The sequence below is a fragment of the Mytilus californianus genome, unplaced genomic scaffold, assembly GCF_021869535.1.
Source record: "Mytilus californianus isolate M0D057914Y unplaced genomic scaffold, xbMytCali1.0.p SCAF_5, whole genome shotgun sequence".
NCBI lineage: Eukaryota > Metazoa > Mollusca > Bivalvia > Mytilida > Mytilidae > Mytilus > Mytilus californianus.
In genome coordinates this window covers 9,102,421-9,128,244 of record NW_026262701.1, presented here as the reverse complement: position 1 = coordinate 9,128,244, position 25,824 = coordinate 9,102,421, and the positions used below count along the sequence as shown (strand labels likewise).

The 25,824-nt window shown below is 30.8% G+C and overlaps 1 protein-coding gene across 2 annotated transcripts in view; it reads right to left on the bottom strand.

Annotated features, from left to right (window-relative positions):
• LOC127703176 (TOX high mobility group box family member 4-like) overlaps window positions 1-25,748 on the bottom strand; it is a 54,865-nt gene extending 29,117 nt beyond the window's left edge. Inside the window, exons 1-2 of one of the 2 annotated variants that reach the window (XM_052207701.1) lie at window positions 25,644-25,748; window positions 11,950-12,009 (exon numbers count right to left, since the gene is read on the bottom strand). Coding sequence is in view for 1 of the 2 variants with exons in the window: in XM_052207700.1 (XP_052063660.1) it covers window positions 914-979 (66 nt within the window). In the remaining variant the exon portion in view is untranslated. Of the gene's footprint in view, window positions 1-913; window positions 1,428-11,949; window positions 12,010-25,643 lie in introns of those variants that run through there. The other variant, XM_052207700.1, reaches the window with a different exon arrangement.
• Between the last annotated feature and the right edge of the window lie 76 nt (window positions 25,749-25,824).

The following is a 25,824-nucleotide window of genomic DNA, read 5'->3' as shown; positions in this document are numbered from 1 at the left end:
ATACCAAAATTGTGTTGGTCCTTTACAAAATTTTGGGGTCAAAACCTTCGGACCACTACTTTTCAAGAACTCTACTGATATTTACCAAAATTTAAACCACAAAAAAAATATTAAAGAAAGCATTCTGTTTTTAAATTTGTAAATGTGTAATTAAATATAAAATGATCTTATTTGCACTATTATTTCTAACTTCTAAATTTATTTGTTGCACATCAAATGCTATTTTTGTCAAATTGTGTTGGGTTACTGTCTTATTCACATTAGTTCATCTCATTTTGTTCATACAAATGATCATATACATCTATCATCAATCTATGATTTAAGTCACTATTCTTTAAGATCCAGCTAAATTATTTAAGTTTAAATCTTGATCCCCTTAAAAAGATATGCTAATTTTCAATTAACTGATTAGTTCTCAATAGCTATTTGAATGGAAATCAATTGTTAAGTATGGAAGTTGACAAAAAAATGTTATCTAAACTACTTATAATGGTTTTTATTTGTTAGCTCTTTGGTTGATAAAATTTCTTCGTTGGCATTTGTATTTTGTCTATTAAAAATATGTACACTTGTTTCACAAACTGTAAAATAGTTATTCTTCCATTTTCTATAGAGAGATGAACAAAATCTAATTATCCATGTACAATGTGTAATGTTTTTTATATCCTAGGATAAGGACGAGAGTTAGATAGATGGTATATGCGTCTAATCTTAAAGCCGCTGAATGGAAATTTTACAATTAAAAAAAATTTCAGACATGTGGCATTTTTTTCATCTAAAATACTAACAAGAAATTTTTTTCAACACTTTACAATTACACGTTGTATTAAAACAAAATCTTACATATAACTCCCAGTTTTTATTCATACTAATTGACTAACACTATTAAAATCTCAAAATAACCATACAGTACCTTAGGTATTTGACAATTATAATATGTTCTAGGTCTTCTCATCTCCTCAACAGTTTCCAAAGTCATTTTTATCCGTTAATACACACAGCTACAATCTAATTAATTTTCTTCAGTATTCCACATTATCCTTAATCTACCGATATCAACATGGACACAATCAGAGAAGAGTGATTTCAAATGTAAATTCCAATAATTGAAGCACTTTTTACACAACTATCCATGAAAAAAACCCAACTGATAAGCAAAATCAATAAATATTAATTTCAAACTTTATATAAGTAATTTTCAAAAAGCAGTAATGAAGATTTTTTCTAGTTAAAAGTTCTTCCTTTCGTCATCCCAATAAGGCAGTATAACTAAATTGTGAACCAGAATGAAACATTTCATTAGAACATTGCCTTATTCAATCAGACTCTTTCCATTAGTCATCTCCTGGGCTATTCTATTTATCCCCCTCTGAATGGCAGATGCAATCAAGACACTTTTAAAATGGCACCTGCTTTTCTTGTCCCTACAGTTTTGATTTTATGTCATTTTTAAAGTTCAAAGTAAACATTAATAAAAAATGGACAAATTAAGAGTCTACTATTTTTCAATTAGAAATCCCTTGTGATGTATAATAAGCTTGTTCAACATCAGATAACTGTTATTTAAGGTTAAGAACAAAACAATTGGAAAACAAATACAAAAATATCACCTGTCCATACACTTCAATGATTCTTTAGTTAATTTAAAATTATTTTATTTATTTTAATTTTCTGATTTTCTCAAGATCCTTTCTATTTCTTTTCACCTGACTAAATTTGATTTAATTATATTTTTTTTCCTTTTACTGGTTTTCACTCAACTATGAAATTTTATTTTCTTACTCAGAATTTTATAATCATTCTTTAATATCATTCTTCCAACAAATTTTTATAAATCTTTGAATTGCAATTTCTTTTATTCTCTTTTTACAGTCTTCCTAAATGCTTTAAATCTTAAAAAGTCCTTTGATCCAGAACATAAAAATGAGAATTAGTTATTAAATTTTTATAAAAAATTTCTTATCAGAGTTTACAGATACAATTTCCTCTACTGAACTGTATAATAAGGTAATCCTTTGTTGGAATTGAAGTTTAAAAAAAATCCTTTACAGAATTCCTCAAAATCCAAATATGTAAGAAAAATATATGTTCCCTTTATACTAAGAAAGGGATGATACTATAAAATGTATCAAACTTAAATTACACAAATAATAAACTGTTAAATGTATAAAAGCCTACAAATAAGTAATATTATTCAAGCCTTTCAAAATCAAATTAATTTTATTGATAAATGAACAGATATAAACTTTTGTGCAGAGAGGTCACTTGAGTTGTCTCTATAGTGTCATAAACATGATGAAATTGACACTTTTCAGCCAGCTTTTGGTAAAAATAGATATGAGCCAATACGGTATTTATACCCAAAATGATTTTTTACTCACATGAACATCTTTGTACAATAAATTTTGCAGCAAGATATCTTTAGGGTAAATCCTTGGATGAATGACACAATCTCAAAATTAGGTTATTTTAGTAGTGTAGTTTCTGCAGTTTTGCACTAAATGCAAGATGTTTGAAGCCATGTCAGACAAAATTAAAATATGAATATTGATGTCAAACAGATTAATGTTTTATGAACATCTGAATATTTTTGAGTTTTCAGTTTCAAAGGACCAAAAAAGTGGCCTTGGCATACATTCCCCTTTGGACTCATTAGCTTATGCAAACTTATACAGTGAATGACAAAAGTTAGCAAAGAAATGGATTCAGAAAAAGAAGGTATTATATTTGAGCCAGGAGATAAAGCAGCCTGAGCTTCCTTTCAGTAATTACTTACTATTTGATTTCTTATTCGTAACAATTGTTTTTACTTATTACTGTGTATTGTTGTTAGTAAAAATAATTTATCTTTCTTTCTTTCTTCAATTATCATACAGTTTAATGCTTTTTTCTGAATTGAAGAACCTTCTCCAATAAACATTTTGCTATTCATACAATAGATTTAAAAAGTGGCAAAGAAAGGTACAGTACTGAAACTTAAGTTTAACTCTGCTACATTTACATAATGTCCAATGTCGGGAATCTTGTCAAACATGATCTTAAGTGTGGTATCTGACCTTTGGTAGTCTGTAATTTATTCACGTGATATAGAGAATTTTAAATATACACTTGCCTATTGTTAAAGACTTTATGTTTTTTTCTCTAGATGTCACTTGTGGTATTTTTATGGTTGTTGAGTTGCGAGTTGTTTAGCACACATGTAAACAACTATAGGTCAAAACCTATACCGCATAGTAAGCTATAAAAGGCCCTTAAGCATGGCAAACTATGAACCAATTCAAGAGAGAAAATACTAAAAACAGTAAACAAAATAGGACAGAGAGATATCAACAACAACCACTGAATAACAGGCTTCAGATTTGAAACAGGCCCATAATTGGCATAAAGAATTTGGCAGAATTAAAAGTTTGTGAACTCAACACTCCCTCTAACATGGGACAGTGATGTAACAGCACAACATAACAATAAACTGTAAAAATCAGTTGGAAATCTACTTATGAACATGCTGAACAAAATCATTTCAGCAACAACACATTTAAGATATAAAGTTTATTAGGCAGACATTTGCTTGAAAAACCAAAACAAAGATTTCAGAACTGAAGCCACAGCCTACATGTTAAAATCTAAACTTTTATTATCTAGGATTGAGGAGATAAATATAACAAAATTGCACCTACCCCTGTGGACTGTGAAATAGTCACAAGGTATGAGTAATAAGTTGATAGTCAAAGTCCAGTAACTCACACAGAAAATGTCAAGTCAAAATGTGCTATTTTTACATCGCGATGACCTTGAGGTCATTCCGATGTATTGCTATCGCCTAGATTTCCATTATGTAAATTAGTTTTGGGTTTGTAACCGATCTATAAACATGATAAATATGCGCACATAAACGAATGCAAAATAACATTCCTTATCGTTTGATATAAATACATCTCTTCAATGAATACTGATAAAAATATTTTTGTTTACAACATAAATTAATAATATGAAAATGTTTTGTAGTTAGATATATATATATATAAGTAAAAAATCATTGATAATATCAATGCACACGTACCGAAAAATTGTGTTAAAGCATGCGGAAGAATATCTCAAAGAACGTTTTGAAGGACCGGTAACTCTGTAATTGTTTTTGCGGGAAAATATGAATGCCTACTCGTATCCAATCTTAGAAAAATCGAATTTTTACAGAAAAGTGTCCACCATGCACTTGCATTGCACTATTATTAGAATAGTAGAATAGAATGATATACAAATGGATGCAAATCATATATGTATGTAACTGTTATTTTAATATAATATATAACAACAAATCAGTGTATACTGATTTGTATCACTACAATATAATACATGTAGTTATTACGGTGAAGATGAATTTCCTGTCATTTATTCATCATCCACGCACGAACTTGTCTCAGAAAAAAATATATCTCTGTACATTTACCTCAGTTTCAGGTAAAGAGATATGTTGTTTTTTTTCTGAGACAAGTGCTTTTGACCATCCTCAAGAACTTGTGGTCATCCAATGTTCAGTACTTCAGTACTTTGATTTTAAATGTGGTCATTTTCAATATAAGTCCTTCAATAGAATTACAACATTACAGCTTCATATGTGTATATTTTGAGGTCGTTATGTCCTTAAATGTAACCAAATTATAGATACCAAAAGTTAGCTACAAGAAACTGAAAATGTTTTGTCAATTTGTGAGTATTTTTTAAAAAGAAAATTCTAAAGCAAATGGTGATTCTATCAATGTGACTGAATCAAACATGTCAAATTCATAATAAAAAATAAAATCTACCTTTCCCACTTGTCTCTTAAAATTAAACTTATCATATCATTTTTGTGTGCAAGTATATATAGACATAAATGAAAATCAATAGCACTAAATGAGGAATGTGTCCCATAGATGATGCCCCTGCTTGCATATAACGTTATAAAGGGTCATAACTCAAGAACTGTAAAAGTGACACTACCCAAATTTGAACTTGATCTGAGTTTTGTGGTAATAAGCATTGTTTATAAGTTTCATAACATTTAGTTGACGTAAACTTAAATTAGAGAACAGAAACAGAAAATTCAGCAATTTTTCCATTTTTAAAGAGGCATAACTCTAGAACAGTAGAAGCGACGCCACCAAAATTCACTCTTTATCTGTGTTTTGTGGTAATTAGCATTGTGCATAAGTTTCATAACATTTGGTTGAGGCAAACTAAAGTTAGAGAACTAAATCTAATATTTCAGCAATTTTTCCATTTGTAAAGGGGCATAACTTTAGAACAGTGAAAGTGACACCAAAATTCAAACTTGATCTGTGTTTTGTGGTAATAAAATTCGGGATAATTTTCATCACATTTGGTTGAGGCAAACTCAAGTTAGAGAATGGAAACGAAAATTCAGCAATTTTTCCATTTGTAAAGGGGCATAACTCTCGAAAAGTAAAAGTGATGTCACCAAAATTCAAACTCGATCTGTGTTTTGTGGTAATAAGCATTGTGGATAAGTTTCATAACATTTGGTTGAGACAAACTAAAGTTAGACAACGGAAACCAATTTTGGGACAAACGGATGGACGTCTGTACATACAGACGTACAAGGGTAAAACTTAATGCCCCTTCCACTACGGCGGAGGCATAAAAATCTATATATATTTAAATGACAGAGGGTCAAGCTAAGTGTCTTAAGTAGATGTTTGTTGTTATCATTTTAAATATTTCATCCCTCATTAATTTCTCATTTGAATACCATTTTTAAGCAATCCATAATCTTTACTTTCAATTTTTTAACTTAATTTAAATGAAACATAAGTTTTATTTTTGATATCCTTGTAAAACATATATGTCAATATTAATATCTTTCATATTTTTTGGATGTGACTAAAACCATGAAAACATTGAAAGCAGCATCCAATTCAATATATACATATATATACCTGTAGCATAAATAAAAATTTATATAACTGAAAATTATAAAATAAATTTTAATGTACAACTCACAGCAATAATTAATTAATCCATTTATAATTGTTTTATCTAGCATATATTTCCTACAATAATTCATAATATAGACTTTATCTTTGAATTCATGTCTCCATATCAACTTACAATTTTAAATAATACCAAAAAGGACAAGATCAAAAGTTTATGGTACAACCTATAACCACAGGCAAAGACACATACAGGAAAGTACCTAAACTATAAAAAGCATCAGGTAAGTCAATGTGAAAAATTCAAAACATAAGAGACAATCAATGGCCAAATAATTTTTTTCACATTTGCTCAAAGCGAAACATGACCATCCTTGGAGCACATTTTACATGAACCTTAGTCATGGTAGTGCTCAAAGTTTTGAAGGTCAAAGATTTTTAACTATTTATACAGAGCAATTAAACCAAAAAGGATATAACAGTTAGCTTTAATTGACCAAGGCCAAATTTGGCCTAGCAAGCTAGAACTTATTAATTACAAAATTGATTAACTATGAATTCAAAAATATGTAATAATTCATGTCCAGTAACGAAGAAGCAGTGTTTCAAGAAACGTCCAGTAATGAAGAAGCAGTGTTTCATGAAAGTCAACATTTTCTAGCTGTGTGCACAAGTTCATGAAAATCCAAACTGTTTACTTAATCTTCTCTTACTAAATCATGAGAAAAAGAGTTTTCCTGACTTTTATGTAGATATCCATGATGAAAGTTTGACTGTTTTATAGAGGGTAGTAAACTCCATGTTATGACAAATCAATAGTAAGAAAATCTAACAGAAATATAAATCTTAATATGTAAAATATTTTCTTCACATATTAAAAAAAAATATGTAAAAATTAAATATTGATTTATTACCTTTTGATAAATTTTTATTATTAATTCCTTACAAGTAACATAGTAACATATATGTAACAAAAGAATTCCTACCATGTTTAGAATGATGCTTTTCTCCCTATTTCCATTTTGTCAAGTGAGTTCACCTGTATTGGCAGGACAGTAGGGTCACAAGGTCATACAGGTTAACCTTAAGATCAATGATAATTAAACTGTCATTATGTCAAAAGAAACAACTTTAAGAAGAAAAATGGGTATAAGGTTGACCACACACAACTAAGGTTAACTTGGTTAATTAAAACAAGAGGCCTACAGATGCAAGTGGTCATCAAATTCCATGGGCCACACAACTCTTTCAGATTTCATTGCAGTCTATTTTTAAAATAAAAAGCCAACCTCAAGACTTTCATTTGAACCCCTGGTTGACAGATTGAGCAAAAAAAAAAAAAAAAAAAAACACAGGTAAGGGGGGCCCAAATTGAAGTCTTGCCAAGCCAACAATAAGGTTTGAGGTATCTATGGTTTTAAATAGAAATATACTCTGCGTATAAAAATAAGACCACCAATGGGGCTAATACTGATCATCTATAGCCAACACAGTCTACAGGCCTTGATTATAGAATGAAGCCATCTGTGGTCCCCATATTAAAAAATAAAAAGCTTATAGATTTTTTTGTATTGATGTCATTAAAACTAATACGGAGGAGATGAGTTTACGGGTCAATCTAATTTTTTGGGAGTTTATGTCTTTCAAGTTAAAAATGAAAGGAAAATATTTTCACAAAAATGATTCTCCATTAAATAGTTTTTAACACTTATTTAGAGTCATTAAATTTTAATTATTTCACATAATTATATATATATGTAAGATTTTCTTGACTTAATCAAAAAGTATTAATATTTGCTTCATATCATTTGATTTTTTAAATATTTTTTCTTGAACTTCTCTGGTCTAGTCTTTTACATATACAGAATATTGGCATGTTTAATACTGTGACACATAAAGAATTATACAAATAAATTGAGGAAAATACTTAAGGAATTTGACTGCATAGCAGCAATATTCTAATTTTACACATAAGTCCTATAGTCTGTTGTTCTCTTTGTTTATCATATATTTCAAAGAGAATGATAACATTGGATAATAATTATGTTGTATTGTCCCCCATTCTGTCTGTCCATCAACAGCACACTAATACTCACAGAAACATTTGCCAAAAAGCTAGGATTATTTTTCATAGTATTCTCTTGACCATACTTTACAATTATTTTGAGTATATACAATAACTATGAGAGTTATGGCACTTTCCAAATTTTATACCTATTGTATAAACACAATGATACCTTGAGACTGCAAGTCCTCTGATTCCCAGAAAGCCTACATTCTTAATAGGATAATTTGTTTGTCACCCTTTGTAGTTGACATACAGTACCTTAATTTGGGATTTTTGGATTTGAAAATTTCTGCCAGAGTTTTTGACTCGACTATTTATCAGAATATTTTATTGCAAACTTATAAATGCTCAAAAGAATGTTGTCCTTCGATGAGATTGTAGCTGAAAAGAACCATTGATAATCTATAACTATAATACATGCTCTTTTTCCTATCTATCCTATGGCTTATTGTACAGTTCTAGTGGTATCAATACCAGTCAAAACTTCTAAAAGTTAACACATCTCCATGAAAAATGGACCTTCATTTTGAATGGTTTGAAAGCCAGTACAATAGAGCATCAATTAAATATTGTAGCTGTTCTGTTCTATAGATAAAATCTTGTATACATGATGCATTGTTTCTATAATTGAAATTGTAGTTGGAAATGTTAGAAACAAAGGAGAAATTCAGTAAAAATATGTACTTTAGAAACTATTTCAACTTATATAAGTACATTTTACTAGCATATAAAACAACAATTATCAACCATTACCCAAGGGATCATCTACAGTTCAAAGTCATTTGTCCCTCTTTATTATCCTATTATACAATTATTGTAATTACGCAACTGCCGATGACATGATTACATATCTGTGCCTAAAGGCAATACACAATTTCCAATGATAATAACACAGGAATCAATTATTATCACTTTAAAAATACTTTGCACCTTCAATAGCATTTGTACTGTTATGCTGTACTAACATTTGCAAAACTACTATACATTTTTAACACAACAGCCTCCTAAAGCAGGAATTTATGCAACTATTTTCACTTTCACCATCATTTAACTTTAATATCTTGATCTTAGACTTTAAATTTAAAAGTTATAATTGGCCTTTTTTTTACCATACTTTTTCTAGATGTAATGCAGCTTTTTATTTGTATTAACAAATGGGTAGGGCTTATTACAAATTCAAGTGTCTAAATGACTACTTGAAAATAGAAATGGGAAAACAGACTTAATCTGGTAGAATCTATAAAAATTACTTTTTTGAAGTTTTACATTGAATACATTTCTTTGCTGTATTAAGATGCTAAATTTAACAGCATTTATCAACCTTCCTACCTTACAAGTCTCTGTTACAGCACATCATCACATCTTAATTGGTTTATAATAATGACTGTGGTATAAAAGTATTATAAGAAAATGTTTTATCAAATACTTCTGATCATCCAAATAATTTCATGTTTTTTGTTGAATGATGTGTTTCAATTTATATGAAATTTAAATTCAATAAAGGTCATAATTTGTTCCCCATACACTGAAGCCAAAATAAATACTTGCAAATAAAATCAGTTTAACATAAACATGATAAATTTTCAACAAAACAGTTGTTTCTGAATTTTTTATTACTTTCCCTAAGCTATAGAAATTTTGCTAAGACAATTCTAAACATCAAATAAAACATCTGCTACAAAATAATGCATTCCAACACATTTACTAAAATATTGTGATTCGTTGTCAACATGGCTGAAGACAAATTATGTGACATTTCATTTTAAAATTATACAAAAAATTATACAAATGAAATTACTCGTCAAGAAACAATTATTAAAAATTTGAAGTATTAAGTATACCTCCATAGAATAATCTCCAACTCAATGCTTTAAATAAATGGGGAATGCGTCCATGTGATTCAGATGATGCCCCCGCTTGCATATAACTTTATGAAGGGACATAACTCAAAATCGGTAAAAGTGATGCTACCAAAATTCTTACTTGATCTGAGTTTTGTGGTAATAAGCACTGTGTATGAGTTTCATTTCATTTGGTTGAGGCAAACTTAAGAGAATGGAAACAAAATATTTAGCAATTTTTCCATTTGTAAAGGGGCATAACTTTAGAAGGGTAAAAGTGATGCCACTCAAATTCAAACTTGATCTGTAAATTGTGGTAATAAGCATTGTGTATTATAAGTTTCAAAACATTTGGTTGAGGCAAACAAAAGTTAGAGTACAGAAACCAATTTCGGGACGTACAGACGGACAAGGGTAAAACTTAATGCCCCCTCCACTACGGCGGGGACATAAAAAAAATTCTTACTTGATCTGAGTTTTGTGGTAATAAGCACTGTGTATGAGTTTCATTTCATTTGGTTGAGGCAAACTTAAGAGAATGGAAACAAAATATTTAGCAATTTTTCCATTTGTAAAGGTGCATAACTTTAGAAGGGTAAAAGTGATGCCACTCAAATTCAAACTTGATCTGTAAATTGTGGTAATAAGCATTGTGTATTATAAGTTTCAAAACATTTGGTTGAGGCAAACAAAAGTTAGAGTACAGAAACCAATTTCGGGACGTACAGACGGACAAGGGTAAAACTTAATGCCCCCTCCACTACGGCGGGGACATAAAAAAAATTCTTACTTGATCTGAGTTTTGTGGTAATAAGCACTGTGTATGAGTTTCATTTCATTTGGTTGAGGCAAACTTAAGAGAACGGAAACGAAAAAATTTAGCAATTTTTCCATTTGTAAAGGGGCATAACTTTAGAAGGGTAAAAGTGATGCCACTCAAATTCAAACTTGATCTGTAAATTGTGGTAATAAGCATTGTGTATTATAAGTTTCAAAACATTTGGTTGAGGCAAACTAAAGTTAGAGTACAGAAACCAATTTCGGGGCGTACAGACGGACAAGGGTAAAACTTAATGCCCCCTTCACTACGACGGGGACATAAAAATGAAAACACAGATATGTGCATTCTTGTGGACTGTCAAATACACCTCTACTTATCTTGATATATTCATCAAATTCCCATTGGTAGATCAAGAGGGGGAGGAGGAGGAGGAGGAGGAACTGGGTATGGAACCCCCTTTCTTCAAATTTTTTTCATCGCATTATAACATGAACTTAGGCTGGAGCTCATCCTTTATAGGTGGAGCCCAATGCCCAATTTAAGTTATAAATATATATTTGTAAAAGGATATAAGGGGTAAATTTTCTGTGAGACAGCATCCTAGCAATATTAGGCCACCAGTAACAAATCTTTGTTTGATGTTGCCTACCAATGCCTTGTAGGGTTGGGTAGGTAGGTAGAGATTTTTTTTTTTTGATCAACAACATAAGTAACATGTTTTAGAGAAAACGATGTTTGAGCACAAAAAAAGCGCTTTAAAAAATAATTTGTGTCATAAATATTTTTCAGGTAGGCTTTTTCGGGTAGGCTGCTTTTTAGGTGGATAGGTAGGCAACATCAAACGATTTTAATTTTATCTTTGGCCTTAGGTTAACCAATCTAGATGCCAACATACATGTATTGTCCAACAATGAACAAGCTTGTCCAACAGTGATTTTTTACTGATTGTCTCTTTCCATTTTTTTTTCATTTCCATTTTAGTAAAAATTCCATGAAAGATTTTATAGGCTAGGGTATTACTTCCAACATAATAAACACATTAATACCAAATAATATCTTATGGACCTTTTTCACCAAAAAACATTGAACTTAAAAAAGAATTGTTAATTATTTTCATAATTAGCTGGTCAAATGTTGGGTTAACAACAACAGTTGTGTCTTGTTCTTGTCCAGAGTTTCATGCTTAGTTTAAAAAAATGGCAGTATTTTGGACCAAGTAATCCATGTTTAAAATGTCAAAGGAATATTGTAGGGTTGCTGTCTCAATGACATTTACCCACATCTCCATTAACTCATAAATCAATAATCTTATACATGTATAATTCTTACCCATTTTCAAAATTTCAAGTGTGTCCAATTTTCTTCTTTTATTTTCTTTTATTTCACAACCTACAAAATAAAAGAAACAGGTCAGTTTAAAAAGTATATATGTCATTGTCCTTCAAAAGTAAACATTCTTACATTTCTGCAGCACTAAATGTAACATTGGCGAACATAAACTTATGTATATATTTATATCAAGCATGGGGATCCGCTCAAATTATTACATTGTACAATTTTGTCATATTTCAATGAAATTATAGGCCAATAACGGTCACTTTCATAAAAAAAAATATAGAATTCCAAAATAAAACAGTTTTAGGTACTTTATCAAATAAACAGCATTATCTAACAAAAGCTATGTGTAAAATGGCCTTTTAAGGTCAAATGTGTCATATTTGACATGTTTATGTAACAGTGACGTCACAGATGACATTTCAAAAGAAAAGGGACCAGAATATATTATCACTGTTTTTGCAATGTAAAATGCTTAATAAATTGAGTGGATGTAATCATGGACATTTGAACTTGATCAACTGCCACACATGGTAACAGTTACTAAAATCCTATACCTTTATCAGTCTTAAACCAGTAACACAACCAAACACATAAAATTCAAACAGATGTGTAATATTTGTTCTAATATGAGCCATTTTTCCTGGAATTGTAACTGAACTGGTTTCCCTGTTCCTTGAAAAAGAATTCAAATTCAAGTCTGCAGTGCTTTTGTGATTAAAAGGGAGTCACTCTGAAAAAATAACCCAATCAAATGAAGGCTTAAAACTTCCTTCTATCTCATGATTGAATGCATAAAAATAGTGGTCAAATTGAAGTTAAATGGTATTATAGCACTATTATTGACATGATCTAATGTTGCATAGTAAAACATTGTAATATTGTCATCCTTTTTAGAACTAGTCATCCTGAAGAATAAGAGACTAAATAGTTGTCAATTTCTGCATTTGTAACTAATCATTTGACCAAAATAATTTTATTCTATAAATCTATACCTCTATTTCTTAATTTTTCAGTTGATTGTTTCTCTGGAAGTATAAATGCAATATTTATTATTTTTCTCTCGAAACATTCACATGCAATGAGTTTTAAATGCATATAAAATTTCATAAAATTCTTAAACCCCCCTAAATAAACCTCACCTTATCCATTTTTTTCTTGATCAATTAATATCACTCATTATCAGTTGGATAATAATCCTAGGGATTATATCATTTAATGTATATAAAAATTTGGTTATTTAAGATCTATCCCATAGAAGAGTAGGAATATGTGTGTTGTGTGTGTGTGTGGAAAGGGAGGGAGGCTTTCCTCTTCAGCTCTTTAAGATTTACATCAAACATTTCAGTGAAGAAAAATGAACACTGAAAAATGATAACGTGATTATCTATGATTATCTATGCATTGAAGAAGATAATAACTTCTACTTGCAGTAAACTGATGTACTCTGAAATGGAGATAGATTTTTATAGTTAACTTAAATCAATCTCCTAATATACCAATGATTGAAATGTCTGGGATGAAAACTGTTAAAGAATTTACATCAATAATACTTTGTTTAAGCAAGATATTTAGTTAACTCTTAACAGAAACTGATATATATATATATGAATATATATAATTCGTCTAAATAACAGCCCAACAATGTTAGATCTGTAAATTTGCGGAAGCGGATTTTTTGTTCTTCCCTGGCCGGGATTGGAATTCATGTTACTGAGATATCTTGGCACCAAATCGCCTTGCACTATGCCTGACGCGCTAGACCACTCGACCACCTAGGCTCGACAAAAATCAAGCTTTCGGTGGCCGGGTGTTACCTTTCCTCGTCAGTTTTTATCTTGCGTCGTAACACAGTACATGATATATAAGGCATGAAGATGGAATATTACAGATCAGCTGAATTATCTATCGTAGAGGATCTTACAAATTAATGTAGGATACAGTCACAGAAATAATTATATCATAAGTACGTCTGAACCAGTGACAACTCTACGACAGATTTTATATATATGTTGAATGTTATGTGTTTTTTGTACTTTTCTGATTGTTTAAGATTTTATTTGTCCTCCTTACATGTCTTGTATTCAATTTGATAATTTTCAGGTCTTAATCTTGAATATATCTGTGCAAAAATAAACAATTACTACACACTCTTCTTTCAGAATTCTCAAGATATGCTTGCTGTCACCAGAAAAGTATAACCTGCTTCGTCTGAACCATGAACACCTGCCTAAACTACAGTCTTGTAGAAAGATGAAAGAGCATATAAGATGTAAAATAATACTTATTATTGCATTACTGCATGACCATTGCCTAAAGAACCTTGAGAATTCTACATTTGTATCATGTACACGAAATTTTTACTTCTGCGCCAGAGGGTTAGTGGTATGAAAAATCTTATTCAAAAGATATGCAAAACTTTTTCATTTCCTCTTATCTGCCAGTGATCACTGAAAAAATGGTAAGCTTATTAATATGCAAATATCCAATCAAAAATTCAAAATTATATGAATTCAAATAAATAGAAATCAAAAACAAAATTTTAGTTCCACAACATGCAAATGAATAAAACTTGTCTTTTGAACTTTTGTACAAAAATTGTCATAAATTAAAAATTACTTGCCAAGAAGGATAATTCATTGACTGGCATTGCAATAACACGCTGCATTTATTAACATAAATTTTGCATAACCAACCTATAATTAGAAACGGTACCTCACAGATCAAACAGCAGTTCCAACAAAGAGAGATTTAAACCATTCATTGTCAGTAAAATAACTGCAATGATGAAATTATACTGCATTTGAAAGACAACAATAAAGACATCTGCACAAAAAAACTCTTTGAATTCTAACTTTTAAAAGGATAAATGATTTTATAATCCTTACAAATTTACATTAAAATAAGACATTAAGACTTGAAATGTTTTTTTATCGCACTTACTGATACTGGTTCTTTTCTTTTCTTAAAAAAAGGAAAGAAATTCACTGACTAGTATATTTATTTTCTTTATCCATCTACGTATTAGTACAACTTAAAAAAGGCATTGTTATTAAAAAATCATTTTAAAATCGTTTCTAATTACAAGTATAATTGTTTAAAACTCAAATGAATTACTCACCAATAAAATAATCAATTTCTAAATATGTACTTGTAGACAGAATAATTTAATCCAAAGATGACAAAAGACTTTGGCTTACCATAATAATTTTTGTCAACATTTAAAAAGCTCGAAATGTTGCTTAGAAATTCATAATAAAAGAACAGAGTTTCTACATGTGTATGTCCTCTGTGTTGCACATTTTTTATCTCTCCAAGGGCAATAACTAAAAAAAAACTCTTTTTAAAAAATTTTTTTTTTTATAAATATCTTAGTGAAAGTAAGGCTTGACAGCAAATGGAATGCCATTTCCTATATAATCAATATTTCCAAGGGGCATAACTTTTTTAAAACATCTGATCTGCACTGATTTTTGAAACTGTCCAAGACATCGCTGATATAAGTTTCATAAAATCTGACAAGAATTGTACATATGGGAGCGCTAACAATGCAGTTTTCCATAAAACTAATTTTTCCGAGGGGCATAACTCTTTTAAAAATTGTTGATTGATACTGATTTTCAAACTTATCCGAGACCATCTTGATATAAACCTATGATATAAGTTTTATATAAATCTGGCAAGAATTTAACACAGAAATTGACCAATGACTTGGACCTACACAGGACATGAGATAATCTGGAATTGATGTATATAAGATAAAATGTCACGAAACAACTTTTCTTATTAAAGAAACAAGGTTGTAAAATGAAAAATAACACTTTATAAATTTTGTGCATCCAAAGAAATTCTCTGGATTTATCTTCATCAGGAATGGCAAAATCTAAAGATCTGAAAGCCAAGGATGTATAAATACCTGAATAATATAAATATCCCAGTATGCGAGGAGCTATATGTTCAAATGGGATTTAAAAAGAATATCATTGTATTCTTCTCGACAATTGGATATTTTCTGAAGGGTATACTATGGGATAAGTAGTGGTCTCCAGGTGTACATCCATCAAATATCTCCTATCCACAAATTATTATATACATGTAGATCTATTAGACCCTAAAATACAGATCTCTGTCATCTCCAATTCCCTGCTCATATTAAATCAAACACCCACTATTAAACCAAATAACCCTACTATTAGGCAATATTTCAACAAGCTATAATTCCCTTTAGAGAGATGTTCAAAAATTTCAAAACAATGATAAAATTATATAATTCAATGTCATATTATTGTATTAGATTGTCAGATGTGATGAATTTTCCCCGCGTGCTGTGCAGTTATTCAACGATTTTAATGATACCCATCAATAAAACCACATTAATACTACAGAACAAACACACAAGAGGAAAATGACCATTTCCCAATGAATGTAATATTAAATTGGATTTTCCTAACATTGTAAACTCAGGCCATTGGAAAAATATTTCTTTATCATGTTTATAGCAAGGTTCAACAATACAAGTTTAGTGATTGGTTGATATCAAAATGAGTTATAAAGCTGTCATCCAAAATTTCCAGTTGACCCCTGAACACATGTACTCATATTAGGGTAATAATTTTGATATTGTGCCACAGAATAGAATGAAAGAACCTTTAGTGAGCAAAATCACAAAGGCCATGCCCCCAGTGCAAAAAGTGACATACCAATATGATCCTTCATTAAAAAAAATAATTTCAAATTTTTCTAATCATCCAAATCATAAATTTTTTTTAATGAGTGGAAATCTTCATACAAATTTGAAGAGAATCGTATAAAAAATAAATGGAGAATGTGTCCATCAGACACAGATGACACCCCTGCTTGCATAAAAAGTTATAAAGGGACATAACTAGAGAACTGTAAAAGTGACGCCACCCAATTTAAAACTTGATCTGTGCTTTGTGGTAATAAGCATTGTGTATAAGTTTCATAACATTTGGTTGAGGCAAACTAAAGTAGGAAAAATGGAAACGAAAAATTCAGCAATTTTTATGCTTATAAAGGGGCATAACTCATGAATAGTATAACTCATGAATAGTAAAAGTGACGCCACCTAATTTCGATCTTGATCTGTGTTTTGTGGTAATAAGCATTGTGAATAAGTTTTATAACAATTGGTTGAGGCAAACTAAAGTTAGAGAACGGAAACCAATTTTGGGGATGTACGCAATGGACAAGGGTAATACTTAATGCCCACTTCACTTTAACACTCAATGCCCACTTCGCCTAGTGACAGGGACATAATTAAGGCACTACACAAGAGGTAAAAAGAATTAATATTGGATATTTTCTACCTCCCAAAAAATAGTCCCCCCTTTCAAATTTTTCTGATTATAGAACTTGTCCAAGTATATGATGAGTGGAAACTTCATACAAATTTGAAAAGAATCTGAAAACAGTGATGGCGACAAACTGACAGACAGACCTGTCAAAAATATTATAACCTCCACAAAGTTATTAAATAAGAATTAAATAAGTGGGGCATCAGTGTACCATCCCTTGTTTCACTAGGCAGGGTAAAAAATCTCTGCAATATTAATGAATCTAAACCCAACAGTCATTCAGGTCGAAATTGAAAGTTTATAAAACAGGAAACAGTAGGATAAATAAAGTTGACATGTTAATATAGTGGCAATGAAACTAACAATTCATACTGTTCAGCCTAATCCAATAACTCATCTGTGTGTATTCAATAAAATTATTGATTGCTGTTTTTACCTTAATTTCTATAGAGTACACAATAAAAAACAATTTAATATTAGTTTCTTTATACAAGGACAAATTAGGACAATAGTTATTTCATGCTCCACTGAAATGCAGGTGTCTGATTAAACTATCATCATTATAACTAAATAAGATTAATGAAAAACAGTGAATCACAAAAAACTGTTAAAAGAACAGCTGTAAGATAGGTCTTACACAACTGTCCGCTTGCAGGATGTTCATTTAAAATCTAGGCAATAATGGGAGATACTTTATATGAATAACACTCCTTTTTTGTTCTAATTTTCCTTATTTTAAATATCAAGTACAGACACACTCCTATACCCCAGACTTGTCTACAAGATTAAAAGCTTTATTTTTTATCATAACATTTCAGAGACATTTAAGCCAGTATCTTGTCATCACAACAAAACCTCTTGAATCCAGTTCAACCAAATTCGTACTTGATCTGTGTTTTGTGGTAATAAGCTTTGTGTATGAGTTTCATAACTTTGGTCAAGGGAAACTAAAATTAGAGAACGGAAACCAATTTCGGGTTGTACGGACGTACAAGGGTAAACCCTAATGCCCCATCTGCTACAACAAGGGCATAAAATGATGGTTTGATTGTTGTTTGTGTAACACCCAGTGGAAAATATTCCATGCATATTCTGACTTAAGGTAAATAATTATTCCAGGGCTATAATCCTATATTATAAGGAGTCAAATGTTAATTTAAACCATCTTGATTTATTAGTAGATCTTGTCTTGCTGATCATTTTTTGCTAATAACAGTTTCTCTCTATGTACTATAGTTTCATCATGTTCATCCAAAAAAAAAAAAAAAAAAGTAAAAACCTCTACCTAAAACTATATCAAAATCAATTCTTCTTTATTATGCAAATCAGACATTAATAGTGGCTGATATGTCCTATTTTTGTTCTAATTTTCCTTATTTTACATATCAAGTACACACACTCTCAAATACCCCAGACTCAGGAAGGTAAAAGTGTTTTATAGAATTTTTCGCCTTCCCTTTGCCTATATCACTATGCTCAGTCACTTCGTAATTCTCGTATCACAGCTTAGAGACATAAGCGAAGTCGCAATGTCTGAGGAGAAGTTATCAGTGATGTCACAATGTGTGCAGAGACATTATCAAGATTGCATTTGTCAAGCGTAATACTGTATAAGGGAAGTGGAAAAGACCAGTAAAAGAACGATACCAGTAAACAGATTATCAGGTTTTTAATGTATAGATATTGTAAATATCAGCTGCTGGACACAGTGTGAAGCTTTTTTGCTCATTCACTATGCTCACTCGCCAAAAAGGTTCACATTGTAGAATATGTCTGATATTTTTTGTTATCAGTGTTCCCACTGTCTGTATCACTCGGCTCAGTCCTTCATAAAATTGCACATCACGGCTTGTGTGACGTTAATTCCAACTAGTGGATATAGAGGAAATCAAGTCTAGAGCCTCGTTCCTAGGGAATGAAACTTAAACATGTTATGGGGTTAAACTATTTTTTAATCACTCAATCCCTCCCCACTAAAATTTCAACCAGTGAAGGTTAAATAAAAATCAGACCAAAAGAAGCATTTTATTAAATAATATTTGTATCACAGGAGACAACAAAAGGACACTACTGAATGGCAGTGAGGACTACAAGATTCCACTGCAAAATGTTGATACAGAAATGTTGAACCAGTGTTCTATGTACATTTTTAAACATACACTGTAGACACAGCATTGAGCTTGAAACAGCAACTCATTTTAATGTATAGTGTAAGTGACACTTATAGTTTGGAATTTGTAAGAATTTAGTAAATCTAATTTACCATAGTAACCCCCATTAATACTAGTTAAAATTTTAAAAAAGGTTCTATACAGTACGATATAAAAGGCAATTTTTGTACATTTGCCCCCTTATGAATCAGCATGTAAATGGGAGTAATATCTATTAAAGTATCTCTAACATACTGAAAATGTTTGTTATATTGGAGAATAACTAGAATTCTAAAAATTCTTAACAATGTTGATTCTTATATAGACATGGCGCTATTGTTCATACAAGATATTATACATAATATCAACTGGATATTTGAAATTTGATAACCGTCATATAAAAATAGAGGAGAAAGGTCACATATTGGCCCTAAGATTTTAGTGATTTTCAAATCAGGTCAAAATACTAAATATTTCACACAGAAATAGTTGTGATACTACTCTTGATACAAAATAACTTTTTTTGGCACCTCACATTGTTTGACATCATAAATTACAAAGTTATGACAACTTATTTATGCATAATTTGTGTACTAATATCACTTTTGGTCCAATATTCCCTTAATTTATAACAGTTTTTAGCATTTTTCTTTGGCCGCCATCCCTGATTCATTTTCTACCAAATATTTTGGATCATAGGTTGCAGCCAAGATTTTCTTAAAGCATTTAGTTCTGAAAAATGCACAAAATCAGTGTATTCTGACAATATCTCCAAAATGTGCTGACTTTGGAGCCTATAATGTACTACCTTTTAAGAGATTTGTTCTACCTAGCATTTAAACTTTTGAAATATATCCATTCATGAACCAAATTATGACATTAAGATAATTTATGATAAAGTTGAAATTCAAGGCCATATTTTCCCATTAGTAAACCTTGTCCTTTTGGTACATGCATCCTGGTACTCACAAGGTTAACATAGTAGATTCCAGAAGTACCTCTAATATCAATACCAGATTAGAAACATTAACACTCAATATTGTAATTAACTCAAAATCAGAGGAACATAAAACTCTGCCTCATATGAATGATCCTTGCATATAGAAAAACATATTTTAATATATATTAATAAAATAAATGTCCAAAATATCAATGGTCTGTTTTTTTCTTTGCCTAATACATTTTAACTAGATGTTCCTTAGACATGTAAGAGTCAGAATTTCTCACCTGTCAAAATTGAGCCATTTACATATTGACCTTTTTATTTGCATCTGTGATCAATTTTTTTTAAAATACTGAAACAAATTCCCCATTTCCATTCTCCATTTCATTGTCATTCTCCAGATAATCACAATGATATACAGCTTCTTCAGTGCAGTATAAAGTGAAGTAAAATTCAAATTTTGTTTACTTCAGTATCACACCTTTTATTTACACAAGAATTGGAATATATTTGTTTTGTCTTAATCTTCCCAGCAACCCCTGTTACCTACTGTCCCTCTACTAATCAGTAATCACTTAACATGCTTAAGATCAATGAAATGATTGTAAATAACAATTACCTTCGTTGTTTATCAATTTTACTGTTTACAGTTTTCTCTATCAACATTTTTTTTTCTGACTTCAGGATGATATATAAAATCATGAGAAGATAACAAAAAAATCCTCATTAAAGGCAATAATTTTAATAAAAAGGTAAATGTAAGTTTCCATCATTTTTGTTCATTTCAATGTCTTTCTATCAATTATTAGTTTCAAAATATTATATCCTGTTTTGCTGATTTTTTTTACTGTGTTTATTTTCTAGAGTTCTCATGATAATCAGTAAAACATATCATCATTTAACTTCTAGAGTTCTCATGATATTCAGTAAAACATATCATCATTTAACTTCTAGTCAATTCATGGTTTCAATCGATTGTCATTTTTATGGATCTTATATTGCATAACATTTTTGTTTTTCTTCAATTTCTATCTTTCTTATGCATTTTTCGCTGAACTATTAAACATTATTGTCTAGGGGTTAGCTGAAGCCCGCCTCCTGGTGCGTGATTTTCTCACTGCATTGAAGACTCATTGGTGGCCTTGAGCTTTTTTCTACTTTTTTCTGCTCTTTGATTGGGTTGTTGTCTTTTTGACACATTTCCCATTTCCATTCTCAATTCTATTCAAATGCTAAAATTGGTAAACTACAAACTCCTAAGAGCATGAATTGCTAACCTGGCAAAATTATGCCATTTCAATATTGATTTTCAAATTTGAGTCATTTTGTGACAATATTTTTTTACAGTATAATTAATATTCAAAATATACAGCTTTTTTCAGAGCATTCAAGAAAAATCAAAACACTTAATTCTATTTTCATTGCCACGTTTTACATTATTTATTTTCACAAAAATTAGGATATTAAAATATTTCACAAATCTTCCAAGCAACCCATCCCCTCCCCCCACCCCCTTCCCCTTCTGAAGTCAAATGGCACTCGAAATAGCAGTTATCATAAAATGGAAGTTTATGAACTAAATGTATTTCACAAATTATAATCAAGACAATTTTGTTCAGGGTTCAACATTCATGTTTGTTCTGTTGCCTTTCATGCCTTTGGTAAGTGAATTTGGATTTTATGATCCAATTTTTTACACACAATGTAAAGTAGGAAAAATTCGTAAGGGTTCCGCGGAACCCAGTGTCTCGCCTACTTTTTCTGTTAATCGCAGACTCAACAAAAATGAGGAAGTAAATCAATAAAAATATTACTCTTGATACTATCTTTTGATTGTAAGAAGCTTCTGTCTAAGTTTGGTAAAATTCCAGGATAGTTTATGATATAAAATAACTGTTTAAAAACTTTAACTGCAGACTGAATGTAATGTTAACTGGAAGAAAACAAAATTTCCTTCTAGATACTAGCATTTGATCATAAACAAGCTTCTGTCCAAGTTTGGTACAAATCCAAAATAGTATAAGAAAGTTATCAAAATTTTAAAAACTTTAACCACAGAGTGAATATGTTGTTTCCTGGCAGAAAATCTAAGTCCATTTAAAAGTAAAATACGGAAAAAATGGATTTATTTTTTTACCAAATTTCCTTCTAGATACTAGCTTTTAATCATAAACAAGCTTCTGTCCAAGTTTGGTACAAATCCAAAATAGTATAAGAAAGTTATTAAAATTTTAAAAACTTTAACCACAGAGTGAATGTGTTGTTTCCTGGCAGAAAATCTAAGTTCATTTAAAAGTAAAATAAGGAAAAAATGGATTTATTTTTTTACAAAATTTACTTCTAGATACTATCTTTATAATATGATCATAAACAAGCTTCTGTCCAAGTTTGGTACAAACCCAGGATAGTTTAAGAAAGTAATTAAAATTTTAAAAACTTTAACCACAGAGTGAATGTAATATTTACCGACAGAAAAACTAAGTCCATTTATAAGTAAAATACGGAAAAAATGGAATTTTATTTTTACAAAATTTACTTCTGGATACTATCTTATGATCATAAACAAGCTTCTGTCCAAGTTTGGTAGAAATCCAGGATAGTTTAAGAAAGTTATTAAAATTTCAAAAACTTTAACCACAGAGTGAATATTTGTGGACGCCGCCGACGACAACGACGCAGACGGAATGTAGGATTGCTATGTCTCGCTTTTTCGACTAAAGTCGAAGGCTCGACAAAAATGCTTTGTTTGAAGTGTTTAAAATAGTTTGAACATTACTCTTTGAAATTTTTTATGCACAGTACATTGGTTAAACAGGACCCCAGATAGCTTCAACTGGTTTGAAAGAGTTGTGTAATTTAAGAACTTTTCCGGAATGGAACAAATAGCAATCTATATTACTAAATGAATAGATATAAAATTGGGTGTCGCATTTTCTTCTTTCACATAAAATCCACTAATATTGTTTTTTACCACAAAGGGGTAATGACCAGCATTGTTTATTATGTGTTCTTTTCAAGATCTTTTGGGGGGTATTTGGGGGTTAAAATCGGAAAAAAGCCAGTTCGGATCGACAGTCCTTCACGACATTCGGCTCATAAATTTACGTGCTGTCATCATTTCTGTCATTGCACGTCTGCCCGGCAAAATTTAATTTATTTTCGTAGCAGATACGGTAAATATTGACCTTACACTGAAACGCCTTTTGTGATACACATTCCCTTGACGCTCTCAGCAATTTAACAACAGATTTTTACACGTCAAGAGCTTTTCCTTCCGGGGAACCACATCAATTCAACATGAATAGGGTGGGGGGATTACTTCAGTTTTCGGTTAAAAATGGGTACCGAAGAGCAGCTGGAATGTGACCCATCCCCATTCATATATAAATGCATAAAATTTTCAGCTCACTCATATATGGGGGTGACTCTGAGCACGGAAACACCAGAAATCAGGTGCTGATCCAGGATTTAATGTTAGGTGGGGTGCAAAAATTGTTGTTCTGCGGAACGGAGCATATAGCGAAATATTTTTGGGTAAATTAGCAAACATTTATGTGCCGTCATCATTTCTGCTATGTCTGCAAGTATTACATTTACTATGGTCTGCTCAGCAAAAAGTATACCCTAAAGGGTGGGGGGATTACTTCGTTTTTTTCGGCTGGAATGTGACCCCCCATTCATATATTAATGCATAAAATTTTCAGCCCATTTCATATATCGGGGTGGTTCTGAGCATGAAGTGGTGGTATTTCGTCTGTTACACGCTTCAAAAAGATTTAAGATCTTAATATCGCCTTACACCAAAACTATACATGCTATATATCTTCAAATTATTAACCAAAGAATATTTCGCAGGTATTTTCTAGTAAGGTGTATACAATATAATATGTGTTTATTTCAATTAAGGTCTCTCAGGTGTCAATGACAAAGATAATTTTATAATTCAGTTATACAAACAATACAGTACAAGAATACAATGTCATGAATCTGGGAACAGTATATCAAAATGTAAAATGAATCTGATAGGCTTTTCAGCATAAAATTGATAAAATCCCAAACTTTAGGAGACTTCGCGAGATTTATGGATTTTGGAAGCGTCCGACTAAAAAACTATCAGAACTGCTAAATAAATTAACCACAGAATTCCAAACGTTCAACAAATTCAAGTTTTATCGTAAAGTAGATATATTTTTTCATATACAATGACCAATATAAGTGTGATTTATTTCATGTGAAGTGTTTTATAATGGTTTGTGAAATTCACGGTTACTGGGAATGCCATCGGCGCCATTTTTTTATTACCCCGTTTGCATTCTGTGATGAAATGAATGCGATTAATCATTATGACAAATTTGAAGTGACAGATTACAATTTCGATACACTTGCATCACTAATTACTTAGTTTGAATGACATTTTATTGATATTATCAGAACTTATTAAGATAATAGGGAATACGTATTATACACATATGTCGGTTTCCGTATCATGTCATTTATTAACTATGACCTGACGATAAAATCAGCTATAATTAGTTAGTGTCAAGTCCCGTCATTATATATGTTCCTGCATGAATGTATAATACCGGTGTGGTAATAAGTTATATTGTTATTTTAGAATTGAATGCTTCTTTTTGTAAATTTATTAAATATTGGGGTGCAAAAGCATTGACCAAAGTACATTTGTATGAAGCGCAGAAGCGCTTCAATCTAAAAATGTGCGCACGGTCAACGCTTTTACAACCCTCTAAAATTACTAAAAGAAGCATTCAATACTTATAATCACATTTTTTTTCGCTGGGATCATGAAAACACGATTTCTATCAAGTTTTTCTTTCATTTACCTGTGCGCTTTATTGTGGAAGCTTGTGTCTTCATGAATGTTATATTTCATCTTGAAATGAAGGTTAATTTCAGAATGGCGCGAGATTGCTGTTAGCCAATTCAAATAACTTATTATACATGTTATAAATTGTAATGTAATTATAACAAAAACAAGTGTTGAGAAAGAACAATAAACATAAGTTCATAATATATTAATTAGAGTAGTTTAATAAAAAAAATATATATATAACACTTAAGATAAAAAGGGGGGTCCATGCCGCACCGCCTAGGAATGAAGATCAGTGTTGAAGTTGAGGAAAACAAGAAAAATGTTCCGAACGTATATACCACATCCTTCCCATTTTATGATGTTTCTCTAATGACACAATATTGACAGCGACTAATTCTGTAAACAGGGTAAATGTTATAATGAATATTCTTACACCCCTTTATTACCTGGCAGAATTATGTTTTCTGTTCAATCTTTACTGCAGGCACTGGTCACGTTTCCAAAAAGCAATGGGCAAGAGGCGTTCCGAATGTTGACTCTTCCGTCATTTCGGTGTGTTTGAGGGCATGAGGTTGAGGTTTCAGATTAGGCCTATCTATTCAATAGACTATTGTTACATAAAAAAAA